At 44.0% G+C, this 17,003-nt stretch overlaps 1 protein-coding gene across 3 annotated transcripts in view; it reads right to left on the bottom strand.

Annotated features, from left to right (window-relative positions):
• The window catches only part of Lmo7 (LIM domain 7), a 193,363-nt gene that overhangs the window by 87,305 nt on the left and 89,055 nt on the right, over positions 1-17,003 (bottom strand). For all 3 annotated transcript variants that reach the window (XM_026788357.1, XM_026788359.1, XM_026788358.1), the window contains exon 4: positions 8,748-8,854. In XM_026788357.1, the coding sequence (XP_026644158.1) occupies positions 8,748-8,854 (107 nt within the window). The remainder of the gene's footprint in view (positions 1-8,747; positions 8,855-17,003) is intronic.

Genomic DNA, 17,003 nt, shown 5'->3' with positions numbered 1-17,003 from the left:
TTACTTTTTTCATAGTCAAATAAAACTGGAGAGAGAAGCCACACTTACCCTATTACCATTTAAAGTACTGCTGCCTAAAGTAGACATCATACTTCTGATAATACAATCAAGCCTTTTGATGCTTCGATGGCGTGGCCCAGAGGAGAACTACATCGGTTGTCGGTGGGCAACATGGCTTGCAAAACGCACTTGCGCTCAGCCAGGATCATGAACTCATTCCGTGAGGACAGAGAACCCAAGTCCTCCACATCCTTTCCCATACCAGCTTCTGACCTCATCTGTGCCCTCTCTGTCATGGAAACGATAATTCACAGAACTGGGAGGGAAGGGGGCAACGCTGAAAATAAGCCACTAAGTAATGCAGAGGCTTGGGTTTGAAGCTGCGGTAAATGGCATCGTCGGAGTTTGTGAAGGGTTTCTGGTTTGCTCTTTTTTTTTAAAATGGGGAAGCTGTTGAGATAAATCAATCCAAATTAAAATCTTGACATTTCCAGGAAAAACACTGGGGGAAAAAAACTTTTCAGAAGTTTATTAAAAAGCATCACATGTAACATGGTGAAAGCAGACAACCATCCTCCTAGTCTAGCATTCTTATTCTAACAACATTAATTCTATCAAGTTGGCTGACTATAAAGTGTTTGTTTATGTATTAATTTAAAGGGGCAGGAGAGAATATGCGCTGTTCTTGTAAAGCTGCTGAATCTGTTTCCCAGCATCCACGTAGGATCGCCCACAGCCACCTGAAGGACGGCTTCAGCAGGATCCACCCTGCTGGCTTCTGCGGACACCTACACCAACATGCACATACCTACACCTATACACAGGTTTAAAAATAAAATATTTTACAAAACATATCTGGTCAAGTGTCTAATCCCAGCAAAAAGAAGGGTTGAGTACCAAATGCACTAAATCCAGAAAAATAAAGCCCTGCAGCTGATAAACGCAATTTAAGTAGCCAGAAGTAACTTTCTCTAAGGCAAAGGCAGAACCCAAAAACAGGTGGTTAAATTATGCATATGCTCACAATAGCACATTAGTGTTTATTGAGCACTTACTAAATGCTGGGCACTACACATTTGCGTGCTGATTTCCCTTGACCCACCCAACACTCTCAGGAGGCTGGGTACCATCCAAGTTGTAGCACCTTCTAGATTTCAGGCAAACAACAGCCACCTGTGCCATAGTGAGTGGTCTAGTCCCAGAGTTTCGCAGGGAGCATGAAGCAGAGCAAGCCAAGAATCACCATTTGCCATGATGTTACTATGCTTACAGAGAAGACGGTCCATCCCAAGGAAGAAACGTGAGCTGGCTGAGGTCATGTGCCACCAAAATACAGAGGACAGGAGTCAGTCCAATTTGGAAAACACCAAAATCATCAAAGAATATCCGCAGCAAGTCACACCCCTCACTCGAATATTTTTTGCTGGATCCCAGAGAAAAGTTAGAGTTTCATGGAAACAGTTAAAACAAATAGCTAAGGAATGAACAGAGCATTTATAAATGCTCACAGTCTCCAAAATTCTATCAGAGTCAGCATGGCTGGGGCGGGGGACACCCTGAACTTTAATGCAGCAGACTGGTAGGTGGACCCAGAGAGGAGGCTTGCCAGTGTGCCGCCAGCTTTGAGAGGAGACCCACTGTGGTTGTTGGTGACGATAGTGACTGTCCTGAGACATTCCCTCGCCAGGACTGCTTGCTTTTCAAAACTCTTGCCCTTGCCTTTAGGCCTTTCAGGAAAGTTCACACCGGACATGACCGCCTGCCTTATTTTCCACCCCCAAACCCTTAAATGTATATCTTAGATTTCACGAGCTAGATAGTGATAATATAAACACATAGAACTGTGGCTAATATTTTGTGTAAATACACGGATGTAAATATGTAATTGTTTAGCGATGTAAATATGTATTATTTGTACAACTGTCGAAGAATTTACTGAAACTTCCACCAACCACTCTGAAAGACTCAATGGTCCAAAGTTCCCATCTGGCTTTGATTCCTCTTTGTGAGCGAGTGATAAACGTGCCCTTCTGATGTTGCACAGGTTTCAGAAAGTGTTGTAATAGACCGTATCACTATCCTGCGGTGATAAGTCAAAGGCAATTGAAACCACAAGTTCAATGACTGCTTCGCCAGATCAGCTTCGAGGGCCATGAGAGCAAAGACAGGAAGCCTGGACAATGGAAAGACAAGCTCTTCCCCACCTTCAGAGTGTGATTTTGAAGTGCTCAGGAAATGACTATAATTAAAATCCAATTTCCAAATCAGCGTTTACACCAGGTACCAGAAGATAAAAGAAATAATATATGCTCCTTTGTTTTTAAATAGTTTTGTGAGTTGGCCCAAGGTACATGTAGATGAATAAGAACTTAGAAAACCCAAATGGAAAATCTGTGTCCCCTCCAGTTAGAAGAGCTCCCTGATTCAAACGCTCAAGTGATTGTACGTTCTTATCATAAAGCACACTTTTCCTCCTTGCTGGGCGTGAGGAGGGCAGGGTCTCGGGTTGCTCAGGCTAACCTGGTTCTCACTATGAGACAAGAAAATGATCTTGAATTTCCGACCCTTCTGTCTCTGCCTTCCACATACTGAAATCACAGACATACCTAGTGCATGGCTGTCTTCACCTCCCTAAGACTGTAGACATACAGCACCATACCCGGTTTATGGGGATTCAAACCTAGAATTATGTGTATGCCAAACGAGTGCTCTACCCACTGACTTACACACCCAGCCTCCTGTGGGTTCATCTTGACACACTGTATTTCAACTATGAATTTACAGGACTGTCTGTCAAATTGCCAAGCAAATTCCATAGGATTACAGGTACCTGTCAGAAAATCCTGTGTCAATCTTTTGATATGATAACCAAGTAAATTACTCCTCTAAAACAAAATTTCCTCTTCCTCGATGAAGTAGTCTTTTTCACTCTGAGATTAATTCAAGCACACATATTTTTGCCCTCACACCAATGGCCGGTTAAAACAGGCCAGAACATAGCAAGCAACTCAGAAAAACAAGACCTCATGCTGGTAGCTCGCACAGTCAAAAACAAACTGGGAGGGACTGGAGGGATGGCTCAGCACCTGTTGCTCTTGCAGATATCCTGGGTTTGGTTGCCAGCACTGGCAAGGTAAACTCATAACCGTCTGTAATTTCAAGAGATCCAGCACTCCTTTCTGAACTCCATGGGAGCCAGACATACATGCAAGCAAAGCATTCGTTCGCATAAAAGTAAATCTAAAAGAAATGGATATCTAAACAAACAGCTGGGAGACTACAGATGTGCTTGGGCATGTGATTTTGATGAGGGACAAATTGGGCAGAGGTGGCCCTACAGACAACGGTTAGAAAGACTGATGAATGTCTTTCAGAAAAATGCCTGTCTCTTGATGCTCTCTGATGGAGGAGGCAATGAACTGTCACAAACCTCCATAGGCTGATTCATGTCAGCTGCTACTCAGCTCAGCCACGGAGTGAGACACTTTGAAGCGTGAATATAGGTGAGGTTGCTTGTGAAGATAAAGACCTAGGCCAGCCTGGAGTGTGAAATCACAGCCAGCAGGCCAAAGCAGAATCAGGCCCTGTGGTATGTTTTGATGAAGTAGGGAAAGCTAAGGACAAGCTGATACCCAGAAGCAGATTAAGAACTAGAAACTGCGAGAAACGAAGATAAATAAAAGCTCCGTTCTGCTTGGACTTAACCTCTTGATCAGACTAGTATTCCCAGAGCATTTTCAGAGGCAAGAACTCTTAGATGTTCAGACTTTGCCAGTAAAAAGCATGTACCAACTTCACCTGCTGGCCTCCATGAGGGCCTCAGAGCTCCCAGAGCAGCTAATGTCCCCCTCCCAGGAAGTTTCAGTCCCCAAAGAATGGTATAAGGAGAAGCAGATGGACCAGCACAATGGACTTCCTTTCTGCCCTCTGGGAGTCAATAGGGAGGGGACATTTAAAATAGTAACACATAGTGGCAGGTGGAAGCCTCCAAGCTCAAGCGACAGATTCAAGTTTGGAGAGGACTAAGCTTACTTTAAATAAATAAAGATGAAGATGGCGAGACACCATTTAAAAGACAAACTTGCAATAAAAGATCTAAAACCATCCTTAAATTTAAAAAAAAATTAATGAGGACTGGACAAATGGCTCCATGTTTAAGAGCACTCACTGCTCTCAGGGGACTTGCGTTTGGTCCCCAGCACTCAGATATTTGTAAGCCCAGCTCTAGGGTATCCAACACCCTCATCCAGTCGCTGAGAGTACCCATACACTTAGTATATGTTCATAGAGGCACATACACGCACATGCATGCACACACACACACACACACACACACTTAAAAAAGTATAACAATAATCTTAATAAAGAAAGTACTCAAAATAAATTATTTTTACCTACATGATAAAACTACAAATTAACACTTATACACACAAACCCACTTGGGCTCCATTTGACAGACGTCCAAGCACAGTGCCATCTGGGAACCTGAAGGACTTCACAGTATGGGTACAAAAATTATGCTGGCTTCTGAAGCCACAGAGAAATGTCATTTGAGCTTTCCATCATTTCCACGATGGAGCAATAGTAACACCAATTTTACTTCTAACCACTCTTCCTTTGCAACTAGCAGGTGCAAAAAAAAAAAAAAAAGTACATAAGAAGAGAAATCCAGAAGCACAACACCATTTAAAGTTGTGTATTCTACGTAAAGGGTTACTAACCCAAACAATGCGGCTCTAAGCCGGTAGTAGAAAATAATTTCTTTTCGTGACAGAAACATTGTGTTCAAAAGCACTGCCATTCTGTAATTACCTTATGCACAGAATTCATCTGAAGGAGTGTTCAAATCTAGATTGGAGTGCTGCAGGGGCGGAGGGAACAAACATGTTTACAGTCTGTTCAAATCTGCACTTTCAAATGTTTGATAGACACATTTGGAATAGGCTGCAGAGATGGCTCAGTAAGTGAAGTACTTTCTGGGCAAACTGTGAGGACCTCAGTTAGGATCCAGAGCATGCGCTTACGGGCATGCGGTCCGAGCCTGGCTCTTAGCCTGTAACCACCGCATGCCTGTAACGGCAGCAGTCAGGGTGGAGATGCGCAGATGCTGGGCCTCACCAGGCAACCAGACTAGCCTACACAGCAAGTTTCAGGACAGTAAGAGAGCCTGTCTCCAAGACTTCAGTGAAAAACGATAGAAGACACCAACACCTCTGGACTCCACACGCATAAGCACAGGTGTGTGCACCTGCACACACATAGGCGTACACTCTACCCACACACACACACACACACACATAGAGAAAAAGTTGTTTAAGCAGTGCTTTAAATATGCTTTAGTTTATAAATCAGAACTTATTAAACATATACTGTTAAAACTTTTAATGATCAGTCGGTCCTGGCACCAACTGTAAGTCCCATAAGACAGCATCTAAGACTTTTTTGATGAACTGATTTCTGACATAATCAGTCACCCTGTGCCTCTATTTCTGACCAGATACCATCACAAGGACCTTGACACTTGCTGCCGGGGAGTTCCAAGTGTGCAGTGGCATGCCTCTGTGGTCACCAGGCAGGGAGTACCTCACCACTCATTCCCCATGGATTACGTATGCCCAGTTCAGTGTGGGTACTCACTAAAATGTTAAAATCATGTTAGCTAAATCTCCTGGCCACGTATTGGGTTAGCCCTCCACCTATCATTCATGGAGACGGGATTTTAAGTTTATTTACTAACCCTTTGGGAAGAAAAAAAATATAATGGAACCTACTGATTTGTGAATAAGAGCCAATATCAAAGTAAACAGAATCATTCAAATGTACTTGAAAAACTTCAAACTACCAAGTTTCTCCCTGCACAGCAAAACAACCCAGGAAACTAGATCGTATATGACTATGTACAATTACAAAAGCATAGAGAGTACTCTAGTTCTGTTTCGTTGGTGGACATTGATTGTAAATTAAATTTCAAGACACAGATTACTACAATGTACTAGGATCTGGGTCCCTACAGTCTCTCACTGCCGGCAGCTCCTTAACTGTTCCTGTTCTCATCGTTCGCTGTCAAACGCTCAATTCTCCCACGCTCAGTGTACCCCGTAATATGTCTTCTCCTCCCACCAACAGAAACACCTCCTGTTCCACAACACGGAGTATATGAACTACTTCTCCTTTCTCTTGGTATCCCATGGCTACCTTGCATGAGAAGCAAGGCCAGCACAGGTCTGTAAGCAATCAGATGCAGCGTGAGTGGTTCCACAATGGCGGCACACTTCACATAATCAAATTGCTTACTACGGCTTTGCTAAATTGAATGTTTACAGATGAGCCATACGGTCTCAGAGTACCACACGCTTTCACACTCTCAGACAAGTCACCAGGAGCCTGGCCGCTGGAACAAAAACATACATCACTGAAATGTCGTTATTAGACGACAATACACGTGAAGTGACATCACAGTGTCACAGGTCTGTCCACTCTGAGTCTTTCACTTCCCCATGACCACTTTGCTGGCAGATAGGGCCTTCCATGTCTACATCAGGATTTCTGAACCCCAGCAGTATTACCCTCCTTGTTGAAGCTGTTCTATGGGCTATGGGGCACTTAGCGTCACCGCGACCCACTCAATAGATGCCTGCGGCATCCCACACCAACTATGACAATCAAAAATGTCTCCATACTTTGCCAAATGTCCACAGGGGGGAGAGGGAAACTACAAGAGAACCACCGATCTAATCGATGCCGAGTCCTTTAATCTACAATAATGACAGGGCATGAGTTGAGCTACATGAATCTGCACATTACATAAGAGCTTGAACTAAAAGTTCACAGCCACCCTTCTCTTTGCTGAGCAATTATTTGCCTTCCTTTAAACCTGCTTCCTTTAATGAAAAGTTCCTTCTCAAAGCGCAAGGGAAGTCAGTTGCCAGTGATCTTCAATCTTTTCCGGGAGGGACCGAGCCTCCGCCTGCCTTAGACCCAGAACTTTCCTTTATGGCCCAGCAAAGACAGAAGCATGGAATGTTCTCATGCAGAACCAGAACTGCTGCTCCGGCTCTCTCACCCCGACCGAGGCACACCTTGCGGTGACAGGCTTGTGGTTTCCACTCAAACAAGTTGTTGCGCCGGGCCCGCGCCATCCCAGTTTCACTTTGTCAAGTAATTTAATTTCACAGGAGGCTGAGCCCAGATACGGATTTCTCGTCAACATTTTAGACCCAGCCACTCCTGAAAGCGGCTCCAGGCAAGCCCTATAGGCAACACCCTGGAAATTAGGGGCCCACAAACATGTTTCACAGAGCTCTCAACTACAGGCTGCATAGGTTCAAAGCGATACAGTTGTAGAGGGAAAGGCGCTTAGCCTTAATTCACACGACCCCTGAAGGGAAGAACTGCTTGATGGCTAAAGTTTCTTTGCTCAGAACAGTCTTAGGAAAGGAAATTAAACACATGTACTTTTGAGTGGAAGTTAAAAGGACCCTACATATGACAGAAGCAAATATTTTCAGCAATAAAACTTGGGATTTGAGCTTCCTTACAAGTCAACAGAAATGTGGACAGACTCCCCTTCAAGGGACATGTCACTGCTGTGGACCAGAGAGAGAGAAAGAGATGGGTCAATGTGGCACAGGTTGTTCCTTTGAAATATTTACTGTTAGACTTTAAAGCCGCTCGTGTTGTTTGAGGCTTTAGGGTAGATGGCCAGGAGACAACACAGACTGTCGTAAATATCTGTGGCATTGTTTTCCTTCATGACACGGTGGCACTGTTTAAGATTTCCTAATTGATTTTAATAATGACTGGAGCTTCAGTGCTTGGATAAAGAACATAATCTTTATCTGAAGCATAGACAGGGTTTTCCATTTTCAGATTTCTACAGATAGAATTAAGCATCTATTTCCTCACCTGGAAAAACGTTAATTAGGTTCAAGAGCCTAGATAAGGAGGGAGGCATTACTTCAAAATTATATAACTTTCCTGTCACAATTTACCTGGCACCACAACTGTACTAGTGATTTCCTAGGTGCAGCTTAGGCTTGTAGGAAAAAAAACCAACCTTGTCACAACTTAAAACCATTGTCCTGGAACCACTCACACACACGTTAACACCACTGCCCACATAAACTCCAACAGAATAGCCGCCCATATGTGTTCACGTCCCTGTCTGCCTTCTTGTCCAAAGTATTAAGACAGTGGGAGAAGGTTCACTGTTGGAAAGGTGACCACAATCATCGAGGCTGTAGGTCCTAGGCGCAGAGACCTTCCAAGTGTTGACAAGTGTCTTTCACTGCTTGTTTTTGTCATTTTCCTGTTAACGAACATGTCCTGTTTCCAAGGACCTAAAAAAGTGCTTTAAACTGACTATTTTTACTTTAAATTACAGTAATAGCCTCTGAAGTCACTTCATAATTATAATGAATAAATAGCCTCACCATTAGCAGCCAAACACTGTCATGCTGAAAAACATTAAAATATAAACCGCCACTCCGGCCAGCATAGAGATTTACAACAAGAGTCTGACACGGTATCAGTTACAGTTGGCTTCTCCTCTCGGTCCCCAAGCCATTTTTTAAAGAGTCTATTTTAGAATGAGACATACAGAGGAGAGATCGTTCCATAGTCACAAAAATCTCTCAGCAATTATTTTCACTTCAGCGGCAAGCCTTCAGTTTAAAAATACATACCTATTCGTTACATTTATATATGGCATATTTATTATCCGTGGAAAACACACCAGGGGAACTTACTTGACAGTGACTCGGTTTGATAAATCCTGTAGATCCCCAGGATGAAAAAGCTGGGCTTCTTTCAATCCAATCTGTTCACAAGCTCTCAAAAAAACGTTTATATTATCCTGTGAAAAGAATTAGAAAGTGATTGTTTAGCTGAGCTTGCTCTCAGACAAAGGTTACCAATTTTTATGATACAACTTCCCAGCTTCAAAGTCCAATTATAGTCAGCAAAAGAGGCGGTGGCAAGAACAACGCGTAAGTGTATTTGAACGAGGAAAAAAAAAAAAAGTCCGTGGACACGTATAGCCTTTCAGTCTTCCGGAGCATAAAAGGTGGTGCTACCTTCTGCCCGAGCGTACACTGTTTCTGTGATCTTTGTGACTGGCACGTTAAACATTACCTGTTATAGGACAAGCGCCTGGCCAGTGAGCAGTAATCTACACTTTGATGTCAGCTCTGCTCTGCAAACAAACGCCCTCTTCCCAGCTTCGCACGACAAGCTTCACCTCTTTAAAAATAACTCCAGCTACTGACATTCACCCACCCAGAAACTGTTGGCAGGGAAGAAATAAGAGGAGGAACATTCTGTTTCTATGATTACAAATTACAGAACGGCTGTGGAATACCACACCTGGAATCTGGGTTTGGTTGCTGAGCCAGCTCGTGACAGGCACAGAGACCATGCTATAGGACCAAGGAGAAGCCTGGCGCTTATTGGCTGAACCATCCCGTTGGGGAGGGGCATAGTCCTCACTCCCTGCACCTGTCTGAAGGACTGCCTCCATAAACACTGAAAAGCTATCCCCCACCTCCAAGCCTGCCCTCCTATCTAATTTCAAAAGCCCAATCCTCCATTCACAAGCCAACGCTTACCTTTATGCTAAGCTGCTGTGAGACCATGATATGTTCTATGTTCAGGGAGCCGCATTGCAAGCACACACACTGGTTCCTAGGATTAGCTTTGGCATCACCCCTTACTGCTCTTGAAAAAGAAAAGTACTTTGTGTGGCTGAGTCCCTGGTGACTCCACGTGGACTCCCTTTGCTTTGCTAGGCTTGTGCGTAGGGGAATGTCTTGCTGGCATGCTAGCACACGCTTGTCCACTTAAGTTGGCTGGCAACTCTGCCTCTGTGGTGTGGGCCTCCCTGCAGCCACACCCATCTCCCTCCCAAGCTGAGGTCCACAGAGCAGAAGGCAATCTCCCACTTGGAGAGGGCAGCGCTTCCTATGCGGAGGCAGGAAAGTCAGGATGAGATGGAATATCAGACCAAAAACATGAGAGGATTGGAGGCCAAGTCAGCAGCTTATTCTCAGAGCATAAGGGGACTTCGGGAAAGCGCAAGAGAGAAAGTGTGACCAGTGAAAAGCAACATTGACTGCCAAGGAAGGGGGGGACACGAAAAATCAACAAAAACTCTCTGTGGAAGTGGGAGGTCGTTCCAGGATGCTCTCAGCAAACAGCAGTGTGCACTAACCCGCTAGGAACTGAAATGTTTGTGTAATTTCAAATAAGTTGGTCTTAACAACTACAGAAATGTCTAGGGGTTAATAGAGTGGAGAAAAACCGAAGAAGACACCCCAAATTGACCTCTGATCTCTATATTTATCCATTCACATATACACATAGCCATGCATACATGAACATGTACAAACGTACACACACACAACTTCTTGGCAGGAGGAACATAATGATAATTTCATTGTTAAGCTTACAATTTCTAAATGCTATATGACCTGCAATTATTTGAAAACACAAATAGTTTTAATAATGCCCCCTCAAGCAGACAACAAAAATGACTCATGAGGCCAATATCCCACACCTGACAGGAAGAAAACCTCAAATAAAAAGGAAAAAACACTAAACTGTTAAGCATATTCCTATCTGCCTACCTTAGTTCTGAGTGCTTAAAGTCACATGAACCATCAGCTGAGAATATAAGGCAGCAGAAGAACGCTTGCCTAGCAAACACAAGGCCCCGAGCAGGGTGCCTGGAACGCCACAAAAATAAATAAATTACAAACTCATGAAACAAAAATCAAACAGAATAAACATAAGGAACTAAGAGTTAACAAAACAACCAGCATATTTTACAGAAACATAATGGCGCTCACCTGGTGAACAAAATGTACAAGCTGATAAGGGAGAAGCCGCACATTCCTTCCCACAAAACCCATCCAAGTATTTAGAGAGAAACCACTTCAAACCGAAAGTGACCTCTACTCCATCAGGCACAAAGTTCAAGGGAAAATACAAGCGATGTGACTACATCTTAGTCCTGAGGGTAGCCTTTTTATGAACCCCAAAGCAGAATGCTGTTTTAAACCCTTAACGGTACTCGGTTTTAGAGCAGAAGAGCGTTCCATATAAATGCACACATGGCCTATGCACTGGGAGTGGGTGCCACTCCAATCAGCATTGTAAACTACATCGTGCCTCTTGGACTGGGGCCCGCTGGTAATTTATTTCCTGCAGTTTCAAAGGACCCAGTCAGAGCATTGCCTCAAGGGATATACAAAATTATAAAATAAAATTTTCATGTCTGTTCCAACATCGAGTAGCCACACCCAGCTCAGCATAATAAAAAAGAAAGCATTTAGCTCTTACTGGATGGAATTATTTTCCCTTGAAACTACCAGAAAGCGGGAGGGGTGCAAAACAAAACAATAACAACAAAGACAAAGCACAAATGGAAATCAAGCTCAGCTAATTGGCCTGGGAGCCAGGGCTGGCTTTAGAAAGATTAGTTATGCTCTCTGGCCCTTTTTCCCTATCCCTGCAGTGAGTCCCATACAGACCGGCAACCATTACAAAGGGTAGGCAACTCTCCCTGCAAGAACAGGGGTGCCCAGACCTCCAATTCCTCACACAAATATTCCATAGCTCGATATGTTAGAAACAACTTCCTGTCAAAAAAGAGCCTTCCTTAAAAACACACCATCCCCCTATACCTTCAGTGCCAATGGTCACTTCTCAAAGCGAAAGTAATAATAGCAATAATGATGATGATAAACCCTAACTGATGTCTAAGGACTCCTTCTCATTCACAGTGTCTATATGGGGACCAAGAAAGGCAAACACTATAGAGAACAAAAGTCTTGATATTTTTATACTCTCTTCAGCCCCCCTCTCACCTCTGATTAATCATCAGGAAAAGGTGCTTACTAAGACACTGGGATAAAAATGCCAGAAAGATCTACACAAGTTCTCTAGTGTGTATTCTTTGCTTACAGGAACTCCATTAGTTAAGCGATGCGGCAAGAACCAATGATCCCAAAACAGCGGCATAAAAGACCGCGACTTCTGATAACTTTGCAGAGATTGGAACGTGGGAGAGCCTTCACGAGGTGCTTCTGACCTGGAGGACCCCCCATCGAGCTCTGACTGAGAAGTCAGCCCAGTTCAGCAGTCATCCGAAGGCTTTCCTGGTTTTGTGGCTGTAACCAAGGTGACTGACTCATGTGCTTGGCAAATCAGGGTAAATAGATGCTTCCATAGGACTACCTGATAGAACCAGCCATGTGAGAGGCAAAGTGAAACTGCACTTCCTGGCTTTCAAAGTCGTGTTCCATCATTTCTCTAAGATTCTACTGTTACAGAGACCACTGGTGTTCAGTCAACACTTCACAGGGACATAAAGCGTATATGAGGATCATCAGGCCATGCTGGACTATTGGCGCCAATACTTCACTGTCTGGAGACTAGTGCTTCATACCTCACACACTCTCTCCCAAGGCCTCCAAAACTCAGTTTATTAACATATTTGTTTAGGCTGTGTATTTGGAGGGTGTGTGTGCCTAGTGTGTATGCATGTGTGTGTGTGGCATGTGTGTCTGTTAGTATGTACACAGTCACATCTCAGCACATGGCTGGAGGTCAGAGAACAACTTTCAGGAGTCAACTTTTTGCATTCCACCATGGGTTCTAGGAATCAAACTCGGGTTGCCAGCTTTGCGTGACAGATGCCTTTACCCCCTCCCCCCCCCCATGACCAAAAAAAGTTGGGGAGGAAAGGGTTTATTTAGCTTACACATCCATGTTGTAGTTCATCACCAAAGGAAGTCAGGCTGGGAACTCAAACAAGGTGGGAACCTGGAGGCAGCCATTAAAGCAGAGGCCTTGGAGAGATACTGCTTCTTGGCTTGCTCCTCATGGCTTGCTCAACCTCCTTTCTTATTAAATCCATGACCACCAGAGGCCAGGACTGGCACTACATGCGGTGGGTTTCCTCACCACTACCAATGTCATCAATCACTAAGAAAATGTCCTACAGACTTACCTACAACCCGATTTTATGGAGGGGTTTTCTTAATTGAGGTTTCCTCCACTCAGATAACTTTAGTTTGTGTCTAGCCAAAATATCCAGCACACCCAGAGAGCAATCTCACTAGACATAACCCCCAAATTCTTATTTCTTATTAAGGTGAAATCAAAACATCGAATATCATCAAAATCAGCTCCAGATATGCACGAGGTTATGCAAGTTCCACCCTGAAGTAGAGCCGTTGAGTAGAGTTCCTCTCACCCCAGCTGCGTGAGAATGACCAGGAAGTTACCGCTCCTCTTGCGCTGAAAGCCTCCTTAAAAATACGTGTAATACCTACACTTTCAGGGCCAAAGTTGACATCTCAAAAACAAACAAAAAATGATAACCCCTAATGGTATCTTAATAGCTCCTTTTTGTTTACAGTGTTGCTATGGGGATAAAGGAAGGCCAACACAACAGGAGCAGGAGGCTTCCGTTGGTGGGGAAACACATGATGCATAAGCATTCTCCACTCTCCAGGTCAAGGTGTGGAGAAAGTCAAGGCATATAAGAGTCACCCGTCCCTAGAAATGCTGGCTGTCTCTCCATTAGGACCCAAAGTCAGGGGCTCGTCTTCACAGTTTCTGGCTCCGTCCTCTGGAATCTTCAGGTCATCTTATACCTCATCTTCCCTTTTCCTTGCAAAGTAGCCTATGTGATCAGTTGTGATACTCTCTCAGCTGACATCCCATCTTGCCTGTAGACATTTGGGGCAATATTCCAGCCTTTCCATGTAGGCTGGCAATGCTTCTGTGAATGCAGTTCTGTCCAAGGCAAGGAATCTGACCAGGCTTCACTTCCTTCACAGAGAGTCACTCCTGTTGACCTTAAGAGAACCTTTTCTACTCCAGCTTCTAGGAGGACTGAGCGACGATACCACCAATACCTCAGGTGCCCAACTGCTGGGCTGGACAGTTCCAGGCACTGCCTTATATCTTTCTAGGAACTCAGAGGATTTTATAACCACACCCTCAGCTTCATCACTAGCCTTGTCTTCCTGCCAATGATCTGAATTCGACCTAGGTCTGAAAACTATTTCTCAATTCCAGCAGCATTTACTGACTCAAGATTCTGGACAGTTGTCAGTACTGGTGATGCCGGTGTGCTCGGCGTTTATTACTCCATTCTTCCACTCCTCTCTCCCCTTGGATTTTGTTATAGTCAGAAAGCAGAATCTAGTCTGGACCTCAACACTCTGGAATTCTCACCACAACAGTGAAATCTCTGTTCTGGACCACATGGCTAATTGTATAATTCCCCGGTACATAGGAGTGACCTATCATAAGGGGAGAATGGGCCTGGAAGCTGGCCATCATAATAGTTTCACAATGAGGAACATAGACTGTCACTAATTTGGAACATAAAAGTATACAGCCATACTGAACTTCTGATGCCCTTCAGGATATCCAGCTGTCAATAAATTAGTTTCAGAGCCCATGAGAAATTGTTGATCTTAAGACAAATTAAGGAGAGCTGGAGACATGGCTCAGAGGTGAAGAGCCCCGACTGCTCTTTCAGAGGACCTGGATTTGGTTCCCAGAACCAACATGGCAGCTCAAAACCATCTGTAACGCTAGTTCAAGAGATCTGATGCCCACCACTGAATTTCGGAGGGCATTGCACACACGGCATTGCACAAAAACACATGTGAGTAAAATGCCTTTACACATGAAAAATAAATCAGATCAGAAACATAAGAGCTGCTCAAAAATACGGCTTATGGAGTCAGACATGCATTAGCAGTCGTTGAACTCAGTGTTGTAGATGAGCCTTCCTGGAAAAGATCACAAGCTGGAGGTCAACCTGGGTTACACAGTGATCCCCAGTCTCCAAAATGAAAATGGAAAATGAAAGGAAGAAAATAAAACACTGGGGTGTTTCTCAGTAGTAGAGCACTTTGACAGCATCACAAGGCTCTGGACTGGATTTCCAGAACCCGAAGAAAAGAAGGGAAGGAGGGAGGAAAGGAGGGAAGGAGAAGGAAGAAGTGAGGGAGAGAGAGGGAGGAAGGGAGAGAAGAGGAGGGAGAGAGGAGGAAGGGAGAGAGGGGGAGAGAGGGAGGGAGGGACCTAAAGAGGAAGAGAAGAAGCGAGGGAGAGAAGGGAGGAAAAGAAAGGAAAGAGGGAGAGAGGAAAGGAGGGAAGGAAAAGACGATTTCCAATCAACTGAAGTATTTAGAGGGCAGTTAAAGTCAAGAAAGAAAATCTAGCACCCAGAGAAATAAGACTAAAGGGAAGTATTATGAAACATGAGGAAAAAGGGGAAGCTCCAATAAGGGAGAATGAGGTGCTTCAATGAGCTGCAATCACGAGGATTGCCAAGTACTCAAAGACTCTGACAATGAAGTACCTTTAGTGACCATGAAGTCTGGGAACTAGCAAGTAAATGAATGACAGAGATTGGCACCTGGCAAAGATTCCAGGATCTGGCACCAAATCCAGGAGACCTTCCATTCACCTCCTGGTCAAGCCATCTGCCCCTCCTGAAGCTAGCACTGTACCCTGCCCCCTTAGGATGCTCACTCTCTAGAGGGGAGTCAGGAATGAGCTCTCACAGCCAGTTAAATCCAAATACAAATTGTGTCCCTCCTCGTCCCATTACTGTTCAGTTTTAAACAAGCACGTGTCTCAGTCATCTGGACTCTGTCTTCATCATAAACCAGGGGTACAGAATGTGAGGGCCAAATGACTCTGACAAACATTCAAACCCTGGGCCGGAGGGGAGGCAAGTCTTTGCTAAGGTTTCCCCTTTTGAGCCTGTCAAACCAGCTGCCTTCTAAGAAACATTTAACCAGTAACGTATCTGCACATTACTTTGACACATTTTCTTGTCCTTTGACAAGAGAGAAAGAGTTGGAATGACTATCAAGGACTTCAATTAAATTAGCCACAGTTTTTAGTAACTCTCACCTGTCTACACAAAGACTCTCCTTCTGAGACTTTACTATTTCCTCCTTCAGCCTAATCCCTTACTCACTTTCATGCCTTCCCCTTCAGAATTTATCCCAAAGAACCAAGGAGATGCTCAGTCAAGGCTACACACAAGCACACTGATGGCCTGTTTACTACACACAGATGCAGGAACAGTTTGCACGTACGTTAACTGACCAATGGATGTACATGCCTCAATGTCAGAGTTCAAGATTGTTGTTCACCCATAAAAAGCCACAAAATACAAACATGCTCTGTAAGTTAGGTGAACTTCCAGACCATAATGATAAGTAAAAGAGGCCAGTACTCAAAAGTCACGTGACATTTAAATAAAGCATCCGAAATGGCCATGCCCGTAGAGACAGAATGCAAGCTGATGGTTGTCAAAGGCTGAAGAAGAAAACATGAACAAACTACTTAGTGATCAGAGGTTTTACTTTGAAGTCATGAAATAGTCAGTGATTACATGTTACTAGAAATATCACTAAATGATTAACTTTGAAATTGATGTTTTTCTCAACAAAGTATTTCTAAGAGGTGTCCTCTCCAATGTGTTTAAAAATGTTATGTTCTTTTTAAAATGGTGTATGTGTGTGTCAAGCTGGATGGTGGTGGCACGTGCTTTTAATCCCAGCACTTGGGAGGCAGAGGCAGGCAGATCTCTGAGTTCAAAGCCAGCCTGGTCTACAAGAGCTAGTTCCTGGCCAGTCTCCAAAGCTAAAGAGAAACCCTGTCTTTAAAAACCAAAAATAAAATAAAATAAAATGTTGTATGTCTGAGGAAAAGCGATGTTGATAAAGTACTCACCGTGCAAGTAGGAAGACCAGAGTCTGAACCCAAGGACCCACTTAAACATTTTGGACTTGGTGGCATACATTGGGAGTCCCAACACTAGAGAGCCTGGGTCTTGATGACTGACCAGTCCATCTGCTCAGTGAACAGATGAGAAAATCTGTCTCAAAACTCAAGGTGGACAGAAATCTCAAGGTCCAAATCAGAAGCAGAAGGAGAGAGAGCACGAGCAAGGAACTCAGGAC

This window comes from Microtus ochrogaster, unplaced genomic scaffold (genome assembly GCF_000317375.1).
Source record: "Microtus ochrogaster isolate Prairie Vole_2 unplaced genomic scaffold, MicOch1.0 UNK2, whole genome shotgun sequence".
Lineage (NCBI taxonomy): Eukaryota > Metazoa > Chordata > Mammalia > Rodentia > Cricetidae > Microtus > Microtus ochrogaster.
The sequence above is the reverse complement of the archived record's forward strand: the minus strand, read 5'-3'. Positions and strand labels throughout refer to the sequence as shown.